Source organism: Hemibagrus wyckioides, linkage group LG06 (assembly GCF_019097595.1).
Source record: "Hemibagrus wyckioides isolate EC202008001 linkage group LG06, SWU_Hwy_1.0, whole genome shotgun sequence".
In the NCBI taxonomy this organism is placed as follows: Eukaryota; Metazoa; Chordata; class Actinopteri; order Siluriformes; family Bagridae; genus Hemibagrus; species Hemibagrus wyckioides.
The window spans coordinates 13960638-13981444 of NC_080715.1; the positions used below are offsets into that span (position 1 = coordinate 13960638).

Sequence of the window (20807 nt, forward strand, 5' to 3'; positions counted from 1 at the left end):
ATGTGAAGATGGTTTCTTTGGTTCAGTTTTATATGTAGTTCAAATGAAGCTCAATTATAACTCCGTATTAAAGAAGGTAAGGCAATGAACAAATTTCCGAAGAAAACCACAAGCCTCGCTGGCAGCACAGCAGCACTGATCTGCATTACATTTTAGCTCAAAAAGACTTAAAATAAGGTCTGAGTTCAAATCATCCATGATCATTTTTTTTCTGTGACCGCCTGACTGGTAGTTGGTGTGTGGAATTTGCACTTCACAGTGATTACTAAACCTTCTGTCAGCCTCTGGGCAGGAACCTGTCTCAGCATTCCAATAAGTGAAAACAGGAAGAGACACTGGTGTAGGCACTGGACCTGAAGAAGTGGGCTTGGTGTCGAGGACTGTGTTGAACCAGCTGATCCTTTGTCAGGTTTAAACTAACACCACAGCGTCTGAGTTTAGCCTGTAACAAAGAGAGTTTGCACGCTTTGGGTGAAGGGAAAAAGTGAGGAATCTGGGCCTGTAATCCCAGGCTGGACATGAAGCCTGTCCCCTATTGGTCCATGGGCACTAAGATCAAAGAAAGAACAGCTCGGAGGGGAGCTCTGGGACACGGAGACGAGCAGTCTCACACAGTACCTGTAAGAGAAAAAAGGATCTGTTTTCAACCTAAAGGCAAGAGTGACAGAGGGTGAGAGATGGACAAGAGGATTGTGGGGGAGTGTGTGCATGCATGTGTAAAGGCATGAGTGGAAATGCTTTACAAATACATGAACCATATAGTTCCTCTGGATTCTCACAAAAGCAGGTTGTGTTAGAACATATCAGAACTGAGAGAGTTCCTGGCCTATTCAGTTAACCCCCATGCTGCGCTAATCACATGCCACGTCCAATTATGTGACCTGGGATTAAATGGCCTGGTCTTAGCCTACTCTCCCTCCTCCCTGCATGTCTCTTATAGGCACTGTGCATAAACGGATTCAGGATAAATCCATCCCATCCCCCAGCTCGTTCATCACCGAGTTCTGGGTTGCTTTCTGATCATTATGGAAAATCAGTAATATACTGTAGTGTTATACTGAGTCTCGGGTTGTGTTTGCTGCAGTGCTAATGTTCTGCAAGATGCAGGAATGGCAATGCATGACCCTGTTAGATAAGGGCTTTCTGCTGGTGGCAGCATGAGGCTAGAGAGGCATTGAGGGAAAACGTCCCTGTTTGGACAAGGTGTCTGCACTGTCCTCCGTGTGAACAATTTCGTCTCTACGTACACAAAAAATGGGGGCGGGTTGATCGCTGGAAAACGTGCATGACTGCACAATTTCAAACAGCGTTGCAGGGAACATACTCACAGAAGAGCGAACTGCAACAACAGCATCCATGGTCTGTGGTGAGAGTGGCCCAGGGCTTTCACTGACATGAACTCTGTAACACTGCAGACAAAACATTACATAAAATAACTGACTCATTAGCTGTCCAAAGACAGTGTAAAGCTTACAAGTCTTAAGAGTATTCAGGTTACAGTTATAGGGAAATATATTCTTTTGATATTAAACACCTTCCATTAGAGTATAAAATTGTTCAGTTTTATTTCATTATGAATATGTTCTGTTAAATGGGTTTTCTTTTGCTGTAGAACAATGGGAAGCATTGTAGCCTCACAGCTCCAGGGTCTGCAGGTTCATTCCTGAGATCGGGTTGCTGATTGTCTGGAGTTTCGCATGTATCCATGTGGGTCTCCTTCAGGCTCTCTAACCCCATCTCTCTCAACCTTGGAAAGACATGCTAAAATGAATGAAATCAATATACAGCAACAAACGACAAACTCTTCTCTCTTTTGCAGTCAGGGAAGCACCTTCACACCCTGAAGGTCAGCACAGACAGAATGAGGGAGAGCTTCTTCTTCATCTGGGGCCTTCACTGGGACAAGACATGACTAGAGCTTGTGTGGACTTTTTTGTCTCAACATTTCACCAAATATATTTATATTTTATATCTCCCTTTTCTTGTACAGGTAATTCTATTTCTATCATGTTTTAACACGGACAGTCAAAAAGCATAGATAGACGAGCCCACTGGCACCTCCATTAGCAGGCGGTCAAATAGCCTTTATTTGTCACATATACATTACAGCACAGTGAAATTCTTTCTTTACATATCCCATCCTTGGAGGTTGGGGTCAGAGTGCAGGGTCAGGCATGATACAGCGCCCGTGGAGCAGAGAGGGTTAAGGGCCTTGCTCAAGGGCCAAACAGTGGCAACTTGGCGGTCTGTATCTTCTGGTCAATGACCCAGAGCCTGAGCCACCACCGGGATTGAGAAGAAAAATAATGTGTTATATTTTTAAACCTTAACTCAATGATCAACTCAGAAATTCATTACATCTAGGACACTGTTGAAGATCAGGATTTTCCCTTAAAGACCTGCTCTGTTGTTCCACTAGGTGGCACATTCTTCTTTTAAAAAAAGAAAAAGAAAAAAAGTTGGAAGTGTTATGTTTGTCTTTATGAACCTGAGGGCCAAAAGAAACATGCTTACATGACTTTGAGATTTCTGCTCATTTCAGGGTCTGAACTGCATCTCTAATGATCCAGTTCAACATTCTCGGAATGTCTTTGGACTTTCAGATTAGTGCATTCGACATTTAATCATGTTTCAGATCATTTAATAAAGCCAAGCTCATTTTCTGGTCATTGGAAAAATGCACTGATCTCCACCCAGCTGGACATGAACAGAAAAATAAATAAATAAACCACCAACACCTCATACTTTGTATTTGGAGCAGCTGCAACTTTATTTTTTTTTTTAATTTTTTTCAGTTACATACAGCCAGAGGAACATTATGGAGTACATGAACTGTATGGGAAGAAAAAGGAAAGAGCAGAACAGAACAGAACAGAACAGAACGACACACAGAGTAATAGATCAGAGGCCTACACAACAGTGTTGAAGCTGTGTCCGAGCAGACCTAAATGTGCAACATGAGAAAACTCTAAAACACGAGTCTAATCTGATCATCTTGTCTAGTTTCTTCAAATGGGTACGAGTGTGTAAATGTGACCCAGTTACGTAGGACACTCATTCTTCTCATTCTTTCAAACTAACAAATACACTAATTAGAAAGAGAATACGAAGGCCACCATTCTTATTAAAAAAATGCATTATTAAAATTGTCTCTACACTGAGCATACTCTCTACTTAAATATAGGCACATATACTAAGCAGATACATCATCAATTATTCCAAACCGAGAACTGTTAATCATTTGTAGTTGTTGGGAAGAGCTTAACGTTCGTACATTCCTGAGTACAGACCTACAGCGGTAACCATCAGCTGATTTCAGATGATTAAGACCTTGTAATAGTTAGAAATGGTAGGTGTTCAAAGCTATAAGCCTCGTGGGGCCTAATTGATCTGCAACACTGGCAAAAAGTGCGATAATCTTTTTCTTTCAAGTTCATTATTTCTTTTATTTAAAGCACAAAATAATACCTTAACAGTTGTGAACAAAAAACAAAACAAAACAAAAACGGACCCCAATACTACAGAAGTGTGTTGGGCTCCACCCAAGAGCTTGAGCCCAAACCCAGGCCTGCTCAATAAACAAGGGAACAAGTGAAGGTCAGAAACCAAGCCACTAGCGTGATGTACTGAAGCAGGCACTCTACGGCTTTGGTCTTTATTAGAACTTTACACAGGTTTGAGCCTGATGATTTTTTTTTTTTTAATCGATACTGTGGAACAGTAAACCGTCTCTAAATCATGGTTTTATGCCGCCTCACTCTTCTTCCTGGCTTCGACAGCAGCCATTTTCTTTGGACAGGATTACAGAGTGATCATAACAGCCTGTTCTTATTGCCTTTCAGCCAATAGTTGATTACAACAGTGACATTGTTAACATTAAACACAATACAAAATAAAATGCCTACAGCATATATGAGAACATGAATGACAGACACTTGGCAAAGCAGTGTTTATTATTACAGTCAGCTCTGTGACACTGAGGAAAAGAGACGTGGCCCAAAAAGCAGCCAGCGACTGGGAATGATTTCGATTTTACAAGTTTCAGATTGGTTTGTTTTTCATCACATCTGAGAGACATGAAAATTGTAAGCTGGTAGATTGCATGCAGCAGTGTGAATTGTGCACTGAAGGTAGGACCGGTACCTTTCTAAACACAACGTGTCGGACATTTCCGGTGCACTTGTAAGTTCATATGATCCACATGAAGCATCTTTGATATAAAACAGCTTTTTGGACTAAATTATTGGAATAAATTGTGATTTGACAGTGAACATCCTGTACAGTTCAATCATATTCAAACTGTTAATTAAATACAGTTTAAAAGTCCTGTGATATGAAAGACATATTTGATGCAATTTCAGACTTGAGATTTTCTCACTCAGTGTCACATCGCCCTCGATTCAACAGCCTCATCCTTATCAGTCAGTGAGTGAGAGAAGAGAGAACACACACACACACACACACACACACTTAATTCATCATGCCCTCAGCATTGCATCTCTCTTCTTTTCTCTCGCTCTCTCACACACTCTTTGTTCCCTGATGTGTTTGAAGTTCAGCGTTTGGACCCGGATTCATTAGAAATGCGCTCTACGGCCACACGAACAAAAGCATGCCGTTTGCTGGGCTCTTGTGCTGCTGTCGCCTGCCAGTCTTCAACGCCGAATCAGAGAGCGTCACACATGAAGCGTAGAACGCACTCGCTCTTTTCTTTTCTTCTCTGCACTGAGGACAGGGAGGGAGGGAGGGAGGAGGAGGATGGGTGGGTGGGGGGTGTACAAGGCCAGTGGAGTTCAGCCAGTCTGATATTAGTCTCTCCTGCTGTCCGCCTCATGGTCCAAACACACAGAGGGGCGCAGGCCAAAAAAACACTCACTAAGACAGAGGCCTTCATCAACCCAGCTTCTACGTACCAGGTCTCTTGGTCTTGTCGGATCATCCACAATTTTCAGATATCATTTGGATTCAATGATGAAGTGTTCTAACTCTATGGGGGGGGGGATCCAGTTCTCTAAAAGAGATACACTGCAAGCTAGTAGAAAACGGTACATTTTCTCAGTCTCTAAAGCCTCACACTCAGAGTGAATAATGAAGAGCGATAAACGTGAGCAGATGCTCTCTTTGCGCGTGTCCTATAAGAGATACAAAATATTCATCCACACGTCTCCACTCACTCATATCTATCAAAGGTATAGGAACAATAAAAATATATCTATGCTTATCACAAACCCTCACAAAACGTGTCCTCCTGGTCCTTAAGTAGTACAAGTACTGACCTAAAAAGCTGCATAGCAAATGTCATTATCTTATCAAATATAAGCAGTGTTACCAAAATAGAGCCCTACATTTTCTTTTCTTTTGTTGCTTGACTTCGCTTTAGTTTGATTTGTAATGTGTGCTGTGCTTAGTTTTTTGGGGAGGGGACAGGATTGCCAGGAAACTTGATTGGTTGATTGATTGCATATCAAGCTCTCTGTGTCTCCTACATGTGGTGCGAGGCAGGATGAGGAGGAGAAAGAGGAAGAGGAGGAGGAAGGCTACTGGGACAGGGTGCTGGTGCCGCGGGACACTCTCTGTTCGGCCTCAGAGGGGACACTCATCAGGCTGTGTGGTTTGAGAATGCTGACCAGGCAGAATGCAGAGCCGCTGTTGGGGATGAAGTTGACCTTGTTTCTGTCTGGGCACAGGAACTGCGGGATCTCACGCGGAGGTTTGGCCCTGAGTGGCAGAGAGAACAGAGGGAAGACGGAGAGAGAATCAGTCAAAAACACTGAGTCAGCGCTGAGGACACCATATCAAAGACATACACTGCCATCACTTCAAGGACCAACAGATGCGGATGGGACCAAAAACAAACGTGGGAAACAGAAAGAAAGATGATAAAGAAGGTATCATGAGGAGTACTCACTGTGTTTCCTCAGTGAAGACCTTGACACGCTCGCAGCCCTCAGGAGGCTCACGTTTGAACATGTAGCTGTTGTTGGGCTTGGGGGAAGATGCGTACTTGGGCAGAGGAGATCCAGGAGTCAGATCTGTTTGCAGAATACACATTACTGTTAGTTTCCCACATGGATGACCTCTTAGCCCTTAACATTTAAACTCATAGCCAGTGAGATAGGACAATAAAAAAACCTGAACAAGAAACAAGCAGTCCCTGAGACAGTAAAAGTATGACACCATCAAACAAAAGCCCTTCACTGGTTGTCTTTGATAAGCAAAGTGTAATATTAATACAGATTTTGAAGCTAGCCGCAGCCTCCTGTACTGTCTTTTTTTGCTGTTGGTGCAAGCAGCATGCCATTATATACATGTAAAAAATACACACTCGCAAAACACTCTGACAGACCAGTCGTGTTAAAAACAAAAGGAGGTCAAACATTTCTTGTTTTTGGTATAACTGTTTTATAAAGAAATCTGTGGATGTCACTTGATGTGTATTTTTAATGGCAAGGGAAGTGGTTAGACTTTCTGTGAACTCTGTGTTTGATCAGGCAATGACATTTACTATGTCCAGCTCCACCCTAAATGTTTCAAAACTACCTATTCTAAAGCAGGAACTAAATAGTTCCTGTAATTAAAGAACTAATATCAGGCCTGATTTCCTGTGGAAATCCTGAAATGGTTGCTGAATTGGAAACCTGCCTATCGACACTAGTAAACACTAGTCTAACAAAAGGGAGACTATGAAATTTGTGTGTGTTGTACCTTTATCACGGCAGTCACTGAGTGTTTCCTCATTGGGAGAGGGGCTGTCACTGCAGGGTTCATTGGGCACGCTCAGGAAGGTAGGCGAAACAGACTGGGACCGGCTGCTGCCGTTGCTATGGCTGCTGCCCACAGTGATGCTCGAGGGCGTTTGTGTGTCAATGCTGCGGGAGCTGGCGCTGCGCTGGCACAGTGGAGGAGGAGCACGGTGCCCATCAGGGGCATCCTGAGGCTGCAGAGTGGGGAACGATATACACAATGACATTTCTAATCTCACTTAAGCAGTTGTGCTAGAATTAAAGGTGCAATTTGTTTCAATCTTTTTAATGTAAGGCCTCTAATAGTCAAATAATATCATAAATGTCCAAAAGCAATGTAATGCAATGGGCCAGGTTGGCTTTATTAATTTTATGTGCCTTGTTAAATATTTCTGGGAGAGAGAATTTCTCTTTCCCTAGCCAAAATGAAGGTGCTTAGGCAACTCAAGAGCCATATATTTTCAGATTCATGGGTGGGGTGTGCTTGAACAACTGAATGGGGAAGTTGACAATGTCTTCATTGGAATCGGCCTCTCAGACTACAGAAGATGAAGGTGACTGAAAATCACATGATGTAATGTACACATTCAGCTGTATGGGAATGATCAGTATCTGTACCCTGAGACTGAGTCAAACCCGTTTCATGCTCCAAGCCCGAGAGCTCCTAGCGTTACGCAACCCTGTGTTTCTGCGACACAACTGACTGCTACTCACAATAAACTGTTCGTCTTTGTCTCCTGAGTCTCGGATAATGATGCGCTCGATCTCCTGGTTGAGGCCCTCGACGCTGTTGCGGAAGCGCGAGACAGAAGATTTGGAGATGGGGATGGGGATCAGGACGCTCTTTGGGATGGGAGCCTGAAAAACACGAATACAGAGCAGTGAAGAGAAAGTAGAAAAACGTGTTTGTGTGAAAGTGTGTTTATATGTCTATGTTCTGAGAACGCATGCTCTGAAGTGTGAGAGTGCATTGTGTGTGTGTGCGCACGTGTGTGTGTCACAGAAAACTGTGTGTCTCAGAAAACAATGTCCTTGCTGAGGGAGATAAGGAAAATGGTGAGGAAATAATGAATGACATGACACACACACACACAAAATTGACCTCTTCCCCTCCACAAACAAATGTTCTCACAGTATAATAAGCATATGCTAACAGTGATGTGTGTATGTGACAGCACACTAAATCTGCACAGACACACAGACTGCAGGCTATCATTGCAGCACGGTGTGGTGTTTTCTCTGCAGATCCCACAGTTATGTAACGTTGTCTCACTGGCAGACTTTAGATATTCGTCTCTGATCTGCTGAGCCACAGAGCTCCTGGCTATATTCAGACATATAGAGACAAGCCGGACAATTCTGCACGTCCCTCGAAAACATGTACATGCTGGACTTTAGTGACTGCGCCTGAACCAGATGGCAAAATAGAAAAGCGTCACCTTTTCCGAGAGCCGACTTCCGGTCATCTTAAGTGCAGGACTCTCTCTTCTTCCTCCAGTTTCTGTGCTTCCACCCCCTCTGCTCTGTGCAGTCCTCAGCTCATGCTCTGTGATTGCCTCGCTCTCTCAGCTCCCTCCCTCCATTGAGTTGCTCTCCTCTCTCCATTTCTACCATTCCCACATTCCACACCCTCTCTCCATTTCATCCTCCCCCTTCAGCTCTGCCTGTCCCAGAAATCATCCACCTCTCTCTCTTTTCCTCTGTCTCTCTCTCTCTGGCTCCCTCCCCCTTTACTGAGGGGTGTAGGGAACAATGTGGGTGCATTAGGAGGATGTGGCAGAGTTGTGTGGCCCCGTCGTGACAGTCTCTTTAAGCATGGAGGATCAGCCTGCACCCTGAACCCTCATTAACATCTCTATACATCCAAGCCCTCTTTAAACTCCCCACACCACACCCAGTGCAGCTCAACTTTACCCCTCTGGGACCTCTGGGTGAACAGTGTGTCTGTGTATTTGAATAAATAAGACATCATGTATTTCAATTTAAAGACTCATGGAACACATTCTTTTCTATTTCCTGTTCTTTTAAATGCAACATGGGACCTGTGTAAAACCAACAAGCAGACACTGTGCCAAACCCTGACCTCTGAGGTCACCCGAAAACAATAAGCTGGTTAAGTGATGCTGTCCAGCTCCTGGCAACTTCCTAGCAACAGCTCACTAGGAGACAAATATTTGTTTACGTGTCAAATTTCCAGTGGCGAGCTGTCCTGGGACATGGGCACTGCCGCTGGTCTGAAGTGTCAGGGCCTTTTTAGTAGCGTGCAAGATGAGACAAAGTGCTTTTGGCCCTCTGGGTCATTCCCACACTATAAGCTATTGATCTGATCAGGGCGGTCTGTGGCTGAAGGTCAGGAGGGCCAGCGCTTTGTGATTACTATAGCAAAGGGCACTCGATACCAGGCACTACACTGTAGACGGCACACCGCAGTTCCTGAGGTCTGTGGTGTGTATGAGTGAACCGCATGAGGGAGTTGTGCTCTGCTGTTTGTGTATTGTGAAAGGTCAGAGGCTGAGAGGCATGAAAACACTGGGGTTAATGCTTCTTTTTGCTCATAAATAGTCGTTCTGCCTCTGTGGCTTCTGGAGACTCTGAGCGAGATACAAATGAGTAGAAAGACGTTACAGATTTTAGAGGAACGCTAGTTATTCCAACTTCTTTCCAACAGGGTATGTGCAATAACCACAAGCAAAAATGTTAATAATATTTAAACGACTGGGACAGTGGCACAGAGACAGCTCTGTATTGTCCTTCTGGTTACATATTGATAATTAGTTCCTGATTTATTGAGGCCTTCAATACACAAATATTTGCATAATTGGCATGTTAAAGTGTGTGTTTGCTCCGGCAGTTTTAAATGTTAACTTTAACTCTCATCTCCGGCATCTGCAGTGTATGCACGATTACAACACACTTGAATTGAACACATTTCCTGTACTGAGACAAGAAGGAAAACCTGTTTACTCGAAGCTCACTGAGAAACGCATTACTCGAAAATGCTTCCTAGCATTCTTCAGTCCAAAGCATTTGTAAATTCAGCCTGACGTTTCTATCATTCATCCTTCCTTAGATGGTACTCCGTTTTCAGGAGGAGGAATTTGTGGCTACTTACATTGATGTGTGGGGGTGTGATGGCCCATGGACACCACAGACCCTTTGAGAGAGGCAATAAATAACCAGAATTACTTTTACAGTACTGCTCTAGTGTTTAAAAGTTGGACAAAACTCCACAACAAGGCCTTTCTCACGTCTGTCTCATTCTAGCACTTCATTGATGGAGTGTAACTAAGATTTAAGTTCACGTTGCTCATTATAAAAGATTATTGATGAAGGCCACCCAATTGGCTTCCATTATTAGTGAGATTTGGAGCAAACATTTCTTCATTCTCGTCTAATTCTTGTCCTTGGTAAATGCTCATATGCTACAAATTATATGAAGAGAGATTAGGATTAAAAAAAAAAAGAAAGTCTTGTATGGTACAGGGTCTAACTTTATCTCAAGGTAATTAAGTGCAGAAAATCAGAAGTTCAGTAATGGGTATAAATCTTTACAAGTTTAGAGCAAAGTGTAGCTGCCCTACATGCTAAAGTGGGCTTATTCATGTCATTGTGATGCCTTTACTGGCAGTAGGCAAGTGCTCTTTCTTTCCAGGGTTTGTTCTGGTTACTACACCCTGCCTTTAAATGTGGAGGTCAGATAGAAGAATCCCTTTGAACCGTCTCCTGGCTCTGATAGCTGCCACAGGCACATTCACACGCGGCCTCATTTCACCGCCGTGGCATTTATAAAAAGCAGGAGATTCACGAGGCCACGGCTGTTTACCAGAGCTGAACTATGAACAACCTTAAGAATACAAAAGCACTACCACACGCACACACACACACACTTCCTCTCTCTTCCTCCAGAGACTTGCTACGCATTCATAGGCCCGACTACAAAACCACCCATGCATTCCCAGGAACAGTTTAGCATAGTTTAGACTAAATTCAAGTCTGTTGCCTCTGTTGTGGCCTGCTATCTGAATAAAATGCTGAAACAAATCACCAGCCATCAAACAACCCACTCTTCCTCATGAATGTAGCAATCCAAGAAAAACACATGTGAAACCACAAGCTAACCACAGAAGGGGGGCACCGATGGAGTGGAATTCATTCCTCGCTCTGCAATCGGATCAAACTTGAGCAGAACGGTGCAGAGCTCTTCATCCTTTCCTTCCAATGTGCCAAGAGCAGCACAGCCATGGCCTGGGGGTTTATTTGTTTCAAACACTAGTGGGTGCTGTGGAGATCCAGTCCACACAGGAAATCATTTGCTTTGCTCCAGCTATGCTCAGACATTTTCTTATGTGGCAGGAAAGATCAGGCTGCAACGGAAAAAAACATTGATTTCTGACAGTGCAGCTAAGTAACATAAGACTCAGTGGACAGTGAAAGGAAAAAAAAAGCAACAGAGGTTTTGTGTGTGTGTGTGTGTGTGTTAAAATCCCTCAGTCTACCCTGCACCCATGTTGATTTGGGCTTTAAACAATCAAATCATGTGTGTAGACTTTAACACCCCCTGAAATGATTAGCACACACACACACACCTTACAAAGTACTTTAGCAGAGTGTTGAGCCCAGACACAGTGATAGAGCTGTTCGTTGTTAACCCACAGAGTTCAAATATACACACCTCCAACAGGACAGGGCTTCTGCACTGCTGTCACCTCTTACAATTACCCCTGCCCCCAGTCCTGGCAAAACAGGCACTGATGTGTGCGCACACACACACTTGCTCACACTGCACCCCCTACACCTCCAAGGGGTCACGCTGTGTGTCTTTTCAGGCCAGACCTCCACTTCAGTTTATGCAGCAACTCCTCATTTGAGAGGGATGGGGGGTGTGTGGGTGAGAAAGAGTAGGTGCCCCACTGATCAGGGCAGGTGTGGCAGTTTGGGTCAGAAAGGAGATTTAAACAGGCCTGACTACTTATGTATTATTATAACATGAAACACTCCACATTAACCTCCTCTATCCTGTGTATATACTAGGGCTAAATCCATGTCTGATGTCAGCAGTTCCCAAATCCGAGTCTAGATAAAGTCCAAATCCTAGCGCTGATCAAGTGTACAAGATCATGCAGTGTGAAAGGGAATTTTGACTCGAATTAGAGTAAGCTACAAAAAAGTTGTATTTATTTAAGTTTAGTCACCTATTTAAACCTATTAAATCAGAGCAATAATATTTCAAGAAAGCTTAAGTTCAAGTGGCTTCCTAAATAACATGAGTTACAACAAAAAAAGGTCTTTACTTAAATCCAAGAAAAAATGTTAAAGTTAGTGAACCAGTTTAAGTTCTTCCTCTTCTCCTACTTTCTGAATACGGCACTGCTGCTTTGCACAATGAAACACACAATGTCTTAAAAGTACCACAATACAGGAATTTCACCCTAAAGTCCACACAGATGCAAAACTCAGAATGCACACCAGTTTACAGCTCAGCTATGACACTGAATGAGAGCCCCTGTGTCCCTCTGGTCCAAATAAACCCTGGTCTGGTAGAATTAACATGGTTATATAGCCAGTTCTTTCCTCACCTGCTTTCCATTAGGCCTAATGTGAAGCAGAGCAGCTTTAGAGAAGGAACCCCCAAGCAAATAAACCTCATTGAGACAATAAAGTCTGCATGAAGAAAGTTATACCGCTCCAGTTATACCGCTATATCGATCTGGCAGTAATGGCAAATAAAAATGCTTAGTGCGGAGAATAATTAAGGCATTTAATTTGTGCGTCTTGTGACTAAATTACCTCATGTCAGACATGCTTTTTTGGAACTGAAGCCCCGATCTTTCCATGTGTTTTCTCACCCAGGCAGCATTGTAAAAACTTCCTTGAGAGTCTGAACCAAAATCAACTAGCTAAGAGCTCTCTTAAAACAACCCAGCATTCCTGTTCTCCATGCACTACACCCTGCGCGAGGCCTAATGACACACTCGTGTTCCCGGTAGAACCGATTCAAACCATGAGCACTCTGAGCTCGGTATTTGTGTTTCTTGGAGATCAGAAGGATCGGCTCTGTACAGTAGGGCCAAGCTCAATACGGTGGAGCGACAGATGGTGCTTTAGTTTGCCACAGGCACTCAGACAAAAAGGTAGCCACACAACAAGCTCGTCTCCCTCACCCGACACCCACAGAGAGGGACAGCCGGACAGAGAGCGGCCTTTAATTGACCGGCTGGCAGCTATAGTACAGTACAGAGCAGGCGTGCAGGACGTTTGCCACACGCAGGCCTAATTCATGAGCAAACACAAAACACACACACAGAGACAAAAAAAAAAAGAGAGCAAGACCGATCCAAATGTGATCGCCGTAATTTATTCACTAATTCCCTGCTCATGAAGAGAAGCCTTTCACACTCGAGAGCCTTCATGCTTGCACCTGGCCTTGCTGATTAAGCCCCAACACACACACACTCGCAGATCAAACCCCACACACTGCTGTCCTGCACTCTCATTCACTCTCACCAACACTTTTTAGTCTCTTTATGTGTGAGCGTGTGTGTGTGTGTGCACGCGTGGTGTCTATTACAACAAGTGATGGAGTAATTAACATGACTATTATGCATTCTGGCAGTTCATTAAGGATACAGCTTTTCTAAACAATCCAGTCTGGACTGTCTGGGTGCGAGCGCGGCTGTGTAGGGAAAAGGGGGTGTTCAACCCAAGCTAAGCTTTAGTTTATGATAGCGTGGCCATAACCCATAATGAGTCATCCATCACGACCTCCTGAAACCTATTTGTGCTTATGCAGTACTTTCAGAAACTTTCATAACACTGAAGTGATTTATGATACTTCATCTAAACCAAGTGAGATTCACAGCTGCTTCACTTCAGTGCTGTGTGAGAACGAGACAGCGAGAGAAATGCAGAAAGAGAACAAGCAAGACAGACACAGACAGACAAAACCGAAGAAGAAAAAATAGGAAGGGCGAAATGGAGAACGGGAAGGACAGTGCTGAGAAAATGAGACAGAAATACAATGGAGTTTGCTGGGTCACTGTAGCAACTGGCAACACAACACAGAAACGTCCCTCCTCTAGCAGCTTATAACTCCTGCAGGATCAGACAAGGTGATGGGAGGGAGAGAGAGAAAGAGAAAGAGAGAGTAGATAGAGAGAGAGATAGAGAGAGAGAGAGCTCACCTGTGATTGGTTAATGGCGGCATGGTTGCCGTTGAAGGGGGATTTGCGCTCCTTATCGCGATGGTGCCGACTGATGTGCTTACTGCGCTGAAGCTGCTGCCTCAACTTAGCAATCTAAGAGAGAGAAAGAAACATTGTTAGCATACTTGTCACTAACCTCTATTTCAAAATAGCTTCAGCCTTCAGCAGTGTCTCACTGTCCTGTCACTCAGGCAGCCATGCAGGGAGGTAAAAATCACACAAAAACACAGTGTATGTGTGTACATCGAGATCTGTGTTCTTCCACATGAGCAGTCTGAAATAAAGAAAGCACAGAGAAAGGCACGAGACCCCACGCAGCCAGCATGGGCTTCCTGCATTCTTCTGTGATCACCTTCGGCACCTTCACTACACTGCACCTCGCATACATGCGCACGGGAACATACAATTATATAAACCCAGTCTCTCGGGCCCATGCAACACACAAAACAAAAATACATGCACTCTCTTGCTCACTATCCTTGCTACACAACCTCTCACATGCACACTGAGGCGCGAGGGGATGGTGTACGGCTGGAAGAGATCAGATATCCGGCTGAAATGAAGTGCCTGGCTCATTTAATCAATAAATGAGTAATGGCAGGGAGTGGAGAAGCTAATGACACGTTCGCGTAATCTCTTTCAGCCTCAGCACAATGGCCTGCAGAATCGCTAACTCCCAAAGACACATTCTCAGGCCAGCAGGCCTCAGTAGGTCTGTGTGGGCTTCTTTGTGCATGTGCATATATATATATATATGTGTGTGTGTGTGTGTGCGCGCTGCAGTGCAGAACAGGCCAGCACTGGGTCAGCAGGAGAACTACTGGCTGCGTCACTGAGGCAAGCTATATAGTTTGAGTAGAGTGTGTGTGTGTGAAATCTTCTGACCCAGTGACTGGGAGGAGAATGATTAACTCAATTGAAGCTGGATGTGAATGTGAAGCAGTGCGCTCCGGGTGTAGCAGTCAGGGAAACGTAATGGAGCGCAAGGTCGTACGCCGGGCAGATATTCCACCACTTGCACAGGATGTGGAATTAATCAGCACCGTGACAAGAGGGGGAGGGAGGAACTTTCGTTGGAGAGACAGAGGAAGAAAAAAGAAGAAGAGAGATAAACCAGCAGAGGGCAGGAATGAAAGGCTGAATAGATAGAGCAGTTTATAAAGCTGCTATAGAGGCGTGGTTCACAATGTGGGGTCCACAGACCCCCTGGAGTCTCTGACGTATAACCGGAGGGTCCGTGCTTTCACTTAAATCTTTTTTTTTTTTCCAATGATGTGACAGAAATGTAGGTTACTATCATCTACTGCCAAACTGTTGGGTTATTTTTGAGTTTTACTGATTGCTCACTTAAACTGAATGGGTTTAAAATGATAGTCACACTGTTTCTTAAAGGAAGCAGTAACCACACATAAAAACGTGGGTGAGAAACCATCTGCAGCTGGTTTTCCTTATTAACATATTACAAAATGGTTCACATCCGCATTTTAACATTAGTACATTTGTGGGTAGAAATTTCAAAAAGCAATCACTAATAGCTCTTAATAATAAATATGATGAATAAATATGCCTGAATAATTCGAGACATTGGTATTAAAGGTTCTATCATCTTGCATGTAAGCGTTGATGCAACATCTGTCAAAAATCCTGGATGAAAAAACACAAATCCAATCATTAGTTTACTTTTATACAATTTAGGTAAAAATGGTACATTATATTATAACAATAATTATATTACATTGTATTATATTCAGCATGAACACTTCTTATACTGGAATTACAGTTATTGTATTTTATTCTTGCATACATGTTTATTTTAACAAAGATTTTGTGCAGATCATGTTGATTGCTTTCTATTTTTTCCTGTAGCGTGGTATTGTGCACACTGAGCATGTATTCGTTCAGTTGTTTTGAGTGAAGTAAAACGCCTTAGTTTACAAATTAGTGGTTATAAAATATTGGACCCGTATTGGATGATACTCTGGGTTGCAGTAGTGGTAGTGGAATTGCGATCGTACCATCTCAAGCATCTGTTTGACTTTGGAAAAGTGTGGTTTTAAGCACAAAACTGTCAGATAGAACCAATCATACTGGATTGCTAGACTATTTTTCTAAAACAAATCTATATCATAATGGAGTCCATGGAAATTTCCTTAGCTGTTAAAAATGAGAAGCCCTGCTCGAGAGGGTGTGACAGGGGGAGAGCAGTATGTCAACACATCCATATGGGAAGAGTGGCATTATTATAATCTGAAGTGACACAGCGCTGGTTGTTCCTCGCTGAACCCTTCTCCATTCTAATCCTGACATGGTCTCCTCCCAGCATGCCGCCGTGCGTCTGCACCCCACTGAATGCTGGGAGATCGAGACAGAAACTGGCCTCGTCCTGAATACAAGAGAGTGGGGGAGGAGGAAGGCGTCCTGACCTCTTTAAGCTGGTCAGTGCTGCCCCAGGACGCCGAGCGTTGGTGAGAGCTCCTCCTCTTGTCTTCGCTTTCATCTGCCCAGGCACTGGGGGTCTGAGAGACAGAGAGAAATAGAGAAAAAGAAGATAGCGAGAGAGACAGAAATCAGGAGGTACATATGGAACTCAAGTTTATAACATGGCAAACATTATATACTATAGTCTCCGAATTTGACAACATCTGTACAGTCTCGGTGGTGTGTATACATCCTCGCAGTGATGCATCAACTGCTCTGGTAACACGCTGTCATACAACAGCCTATGCTCACTGAAAAAGAGCACTCTCTTCCTGTAGGTTCACACACACACACACTTATACTTTCATGTTCCTCAGTTACACGTTTGAGTTGTTTGGTATTAAAGCTCTTGGTCACACTGCTTGCCACACACCCTGCAACAGCTTTATGACCATTTCAGTGGGTTTCTCCTCTCCCCTCCTTCACACATGACCCTCACCAATACATATTCTTGACAGGAATCTCCCTGTGACACCCAACACACACACACACACACACGCAGTTACAAAAGGAAAACTGAAGGCCTTTAGGGGGATGAGATAACACTTGTTGGTGTTTCGTCTATATTTCTGTTTTCTTCCAAAATACAAAGCTGCAATAATCCTGTCTACAATACAGCAATGTGACTTTACTATCTGATCCTCTCTAGAGAAACAACATACAATGCGATCAAAAACATGGGCCCTGTGGGCTCTGACCACATGCATGCTAGCACACGCATGCACACACACATTTATCTGAAGTGAGGGGTAGATAGATGCCTTGGTTAAAACAAAGACATTAGGTTCATCCATCCTGTACAGTCAATATGTAAAATCATTATATATATATATAATATATATATATATATATATATATATATATATATATATATATATATATATATATATATAATATAATATTATATTATATTATATTATATTATAATATAATATAATATATTATATTATATTATATTATATTATATATATATATATATATTATATATATATATATTCTATTATAGTCTATTAAAAATTTTATCCATACGTCACATAACTGTCCCATGTTGCCTTGGCCGTATTGTGAGACCTCCAAGTAAAACTCGGCTGAGGAGATACAAAGGCTGAGGGTGAAGATCAGCACTCGTCTCTTCACTTCAGTGAGCTTATGTATATGAAAGGAAATTAGCAATCTTATTAAAGTGGGTTCATTTTCCCTAAACGTTGCATAAGCAGCATTCATCATCAGTAATCTCTTTATCCTGGACCCAGAGCACAGAGAAACACTGGGCATGAGGCAAGAATACACCCAAATGGGCACCATACACACTCGTTTAAACATTCAGATCTAAGGAGGAATTTACATTCAGCAAGGCACCGGCATGTTTTTGGAGGAGGAGGAAAAAAATGGAGACACAGGGAGAACACGTGAAACTCTGCACAGACAGACAGTCCCTCAAGCTAAGCACTGGACCAGAAAGCTGAGAGTCTGGGATACACCAGCTGCTGCACCACCGTAATGCCCAAGTAGATAGAAGTACTGTTGTGGCAGGCTTTATGTGTTTCATAGGAAGAATATTAGCTTTCACCTTCTCAGGGTTCCTGTGGAGAAGGAATTTTGGGATAAAATGGGATAAAACTGTAAAACCTATACAAGTAAACAGGAATGTCTGCTGATTCTGAGTTATATATTTGAGTTGAGTGGACCTGAAAAGTTCTGAAATTATAATTCCTCAGTATTCCTCATACATGATCTCACAGTTACTTTCATTTCTATGGATTATTACCACAGGCTATTACATCTAAAGTGAGTGATTCATATGGGCTTAAAACCAACACCCCTTTGATTCCTGCTATTTGCAGTGCTTCTCAAAGCAACCTGAACATTTATCTTATCTTCTAAAAATCTCAGGGCTGGGCAATACATATCTTAGTGTTCCTCTGTAGTATTGTTTGGGGTAAAAAGTCATACAGACAACCAGCCTGGGCCTGTAGAACCAGCCACAGACACATACACACACACACTACACCTAACATATCATTTATCACAATATAGACCCTGATCTTACACAGTTAAACCTCATTCCTGCACAAGATAATTACACCAAACGTTAGACTGAGCACACACCTCTCTCTCTCTCTCTCTCTCTCTCTCTCTCTCTCTCACACACACACACACACACACACACAGCAATTTGCCTGCAGTGTAAGGATAATAACATCAGGGAAGGTAACACACCACACACTCGCCTGCAGCAGCCAACAAGAACAGAGTTTATGGGAAAGACTCAGCTATATTTGAACCACAATGAAGCCTCCGAATTTAAACACAGCTTGTGTTGTGTTTCATGTACACAGCTGTGAAGAACACTAGACCATCTTGGCCTTGCTCAAGTGAGGGACTTTACATATTCATGTAGGCCATATCCTCAAACGCTTCTTCAAACAATGTCTTGCGTCACTGCACAGAAAGAGCAAGCCAAAGTACCTTTTTTTTTATAACAAGATAATTACCATTTCTCTCTCTCTCTTACACACACATACAGTTCTAGTTGCTCCCCTCCATGAGCTACAGTTGTGTGTGGTTTGCCTATGATTTCAGACATTAATTCATGCACAATACTTCCTGTATCACACCCCCGGGGTACATGGTATGGCCTGTCATCGTACATACAAGCAGATAACGACCGAGCCTGACAAGCCCATACAGACATTAAAAAAAAAATTACTACATGAGACTTGCATTCCACACATATCTGCCTCAAAATATGAAAAGCATCAAGATATGCACAAAGGACACCGCTATAAAACCCCACAGCTGTTGCTCTATACTCTTATGCGAGATGACACGGATATCTAGCTTCATCTCTCTACCTACTTCACACTTAGCAAACTTCCTGCATACACAGGAACCCACACAGGCACGGTATCTAATCGTGTTTTTCAGCCGGTTACAGTACATTGACAAAAAAATCGAAAACTATATGAATCCAGATAGTAAGATAGCTAGCAAACCTACTACTCTTGCAGTGCAAATACAATTAGCATTGGTGGTGGCGGCTCAAGAGGTTAAGGCTCTGGGTCGTTGACAGGAAGACACCACCAAGCTGCCACCATTGGGCCCTTGAGCAAGGCCCTTAACCCTCTCTGCTCCAGGGGCGCTGTATCATGACTGACCCTGCGCTCTGACCCCAACCTCCAAGGATGGGATATACGAAGAAAGAATTTCACTGTGCTGTAATGTATATGTGACAAATAAAAGCTATTTCTATTATTTCATTACTTCCTTGCATTTATTGCGGTATACATTTCGAAAGGGCTCGCTGCATTACACACTCCACTGCACTCCAGAGGGAAAAAAAAATTGTGTGCATTATAGGATAATCAGGAGGTGTAAGAGTGTCCCAGGCGCATGTCGTTGGTTCAATATTGTCTCATGAATGGAATTAAAGTATCAGTACCAGACATCTTAAGGGATATGACAGCATTAACTCATAGCAGATGGAAAAACAGGGATGACCGTGTTTACTAAGTAACGAGATCCCCTTCAGGTCAAATAAGTTTCATTCTTTTACTCTGAGACTTATGCATCCTTTTTTTAACATCTAAATTTCTTTCTCTTAGTCTACAGAAGGAATAGCTGCAAAGTGGTTTTACATGTAGAGCGAGTGAAGCACGTCCAGACCCAGCAACATGCTGGAACAGCTGGAGCAAAGCTCAAACCAGCACAGGGCTTAATACGTCACTAAAAGCCTGCAGAAAAGGCACAGCGCCTAATACCGTCACACCCTGATTTCTCTTCCACAGCTTAGGTAAGGAGAACCTCTGGCCATTAATGTGTGAACATTTCTCACACAGTGTGTCCCTTATACACATTGTCTTCTTCACCTGCAACACCCACGCCCTTGAAAACTTAACTGATCGGTAAACTCATTCATCATCTAGATGTGTTGACACACTTGCCTTTGGCCTTGGTTGTTGCAAATCATGACAAAACATACAGTGAGGTTCATCTTGTCATCCTGAGCCATTAGATCTGTTTGTCAATAGCCCTAGGACAAGCCCAGATGTGTCCTTACTCACTATATGAAAATCTGTTCGATCAACTGGCTGCAACACCCCATGGCAGAGGGGAACGTGAATATGAGTACTGTATGCTATTGCAAGGTGGAAAAATATCTACCCTTGGATATTAATGTTGTTGTTAACATGATCCAAGCTTTATTATAGAATAACAAACTTTTTTGGTTTGAAGTTCTGAGAAGTACAGTCATCTAGCATCCAAAGCGACTTGTACAAGCAATATCAAACAGAGGACAATACAAGCAGTGTTACCTGACTAGATATTTAATTGATTAGTGGAGTAGCAAGGTACACAGAGTATATTTATTTTGGACTGGGGA

The 20807-nt window shown here is 43.0% G+C and overlaps 1 protein-coding gene across 2 annotated transcripts in view; it reads right to left on the bottom strand.

Annotated features, from left to right (window-relative positions):
- Positions 1-3419: 3419 nt before the first annotated feature.
- The window catches only part of fam117bb (family with sequence similarity 117 member Bb), a 30828-nt gene continuing 13440 nt past the window's right edge, over positions 3420-20807 (bottom strand). Inside the window, exons 3-8 of one of the 2 annotated variants that reach the window (XM_058392964.1) lie at positions 16369-16461; positions 13925-14038; positions 7458-7601; positions 6706-6937; positions 5909-6032; positions 3420-5718 (exon numbers count right to left, since the gene is read on the bottom strand). In XM_058392964.1, coding sequence (XP_058248947.1) covers positions 5538-5718; positions 5909-6032; positions 6706-6937; positions 7458-7601; positions 13925-14038; positions 16369-16461 — 888 coding nt within the window. In that variant the 3' untranslated portion in view covers positions 3420-5537. The remainder of the gene's footprint in view (positions 5719-5908; positions 6033-6705; positions 6938-7457; positions 7602-13924; positions 14039-16368; positions 16462-20807) is intronic. The other variant, XM_058392965.1, reaches the window with a different exon arrangement.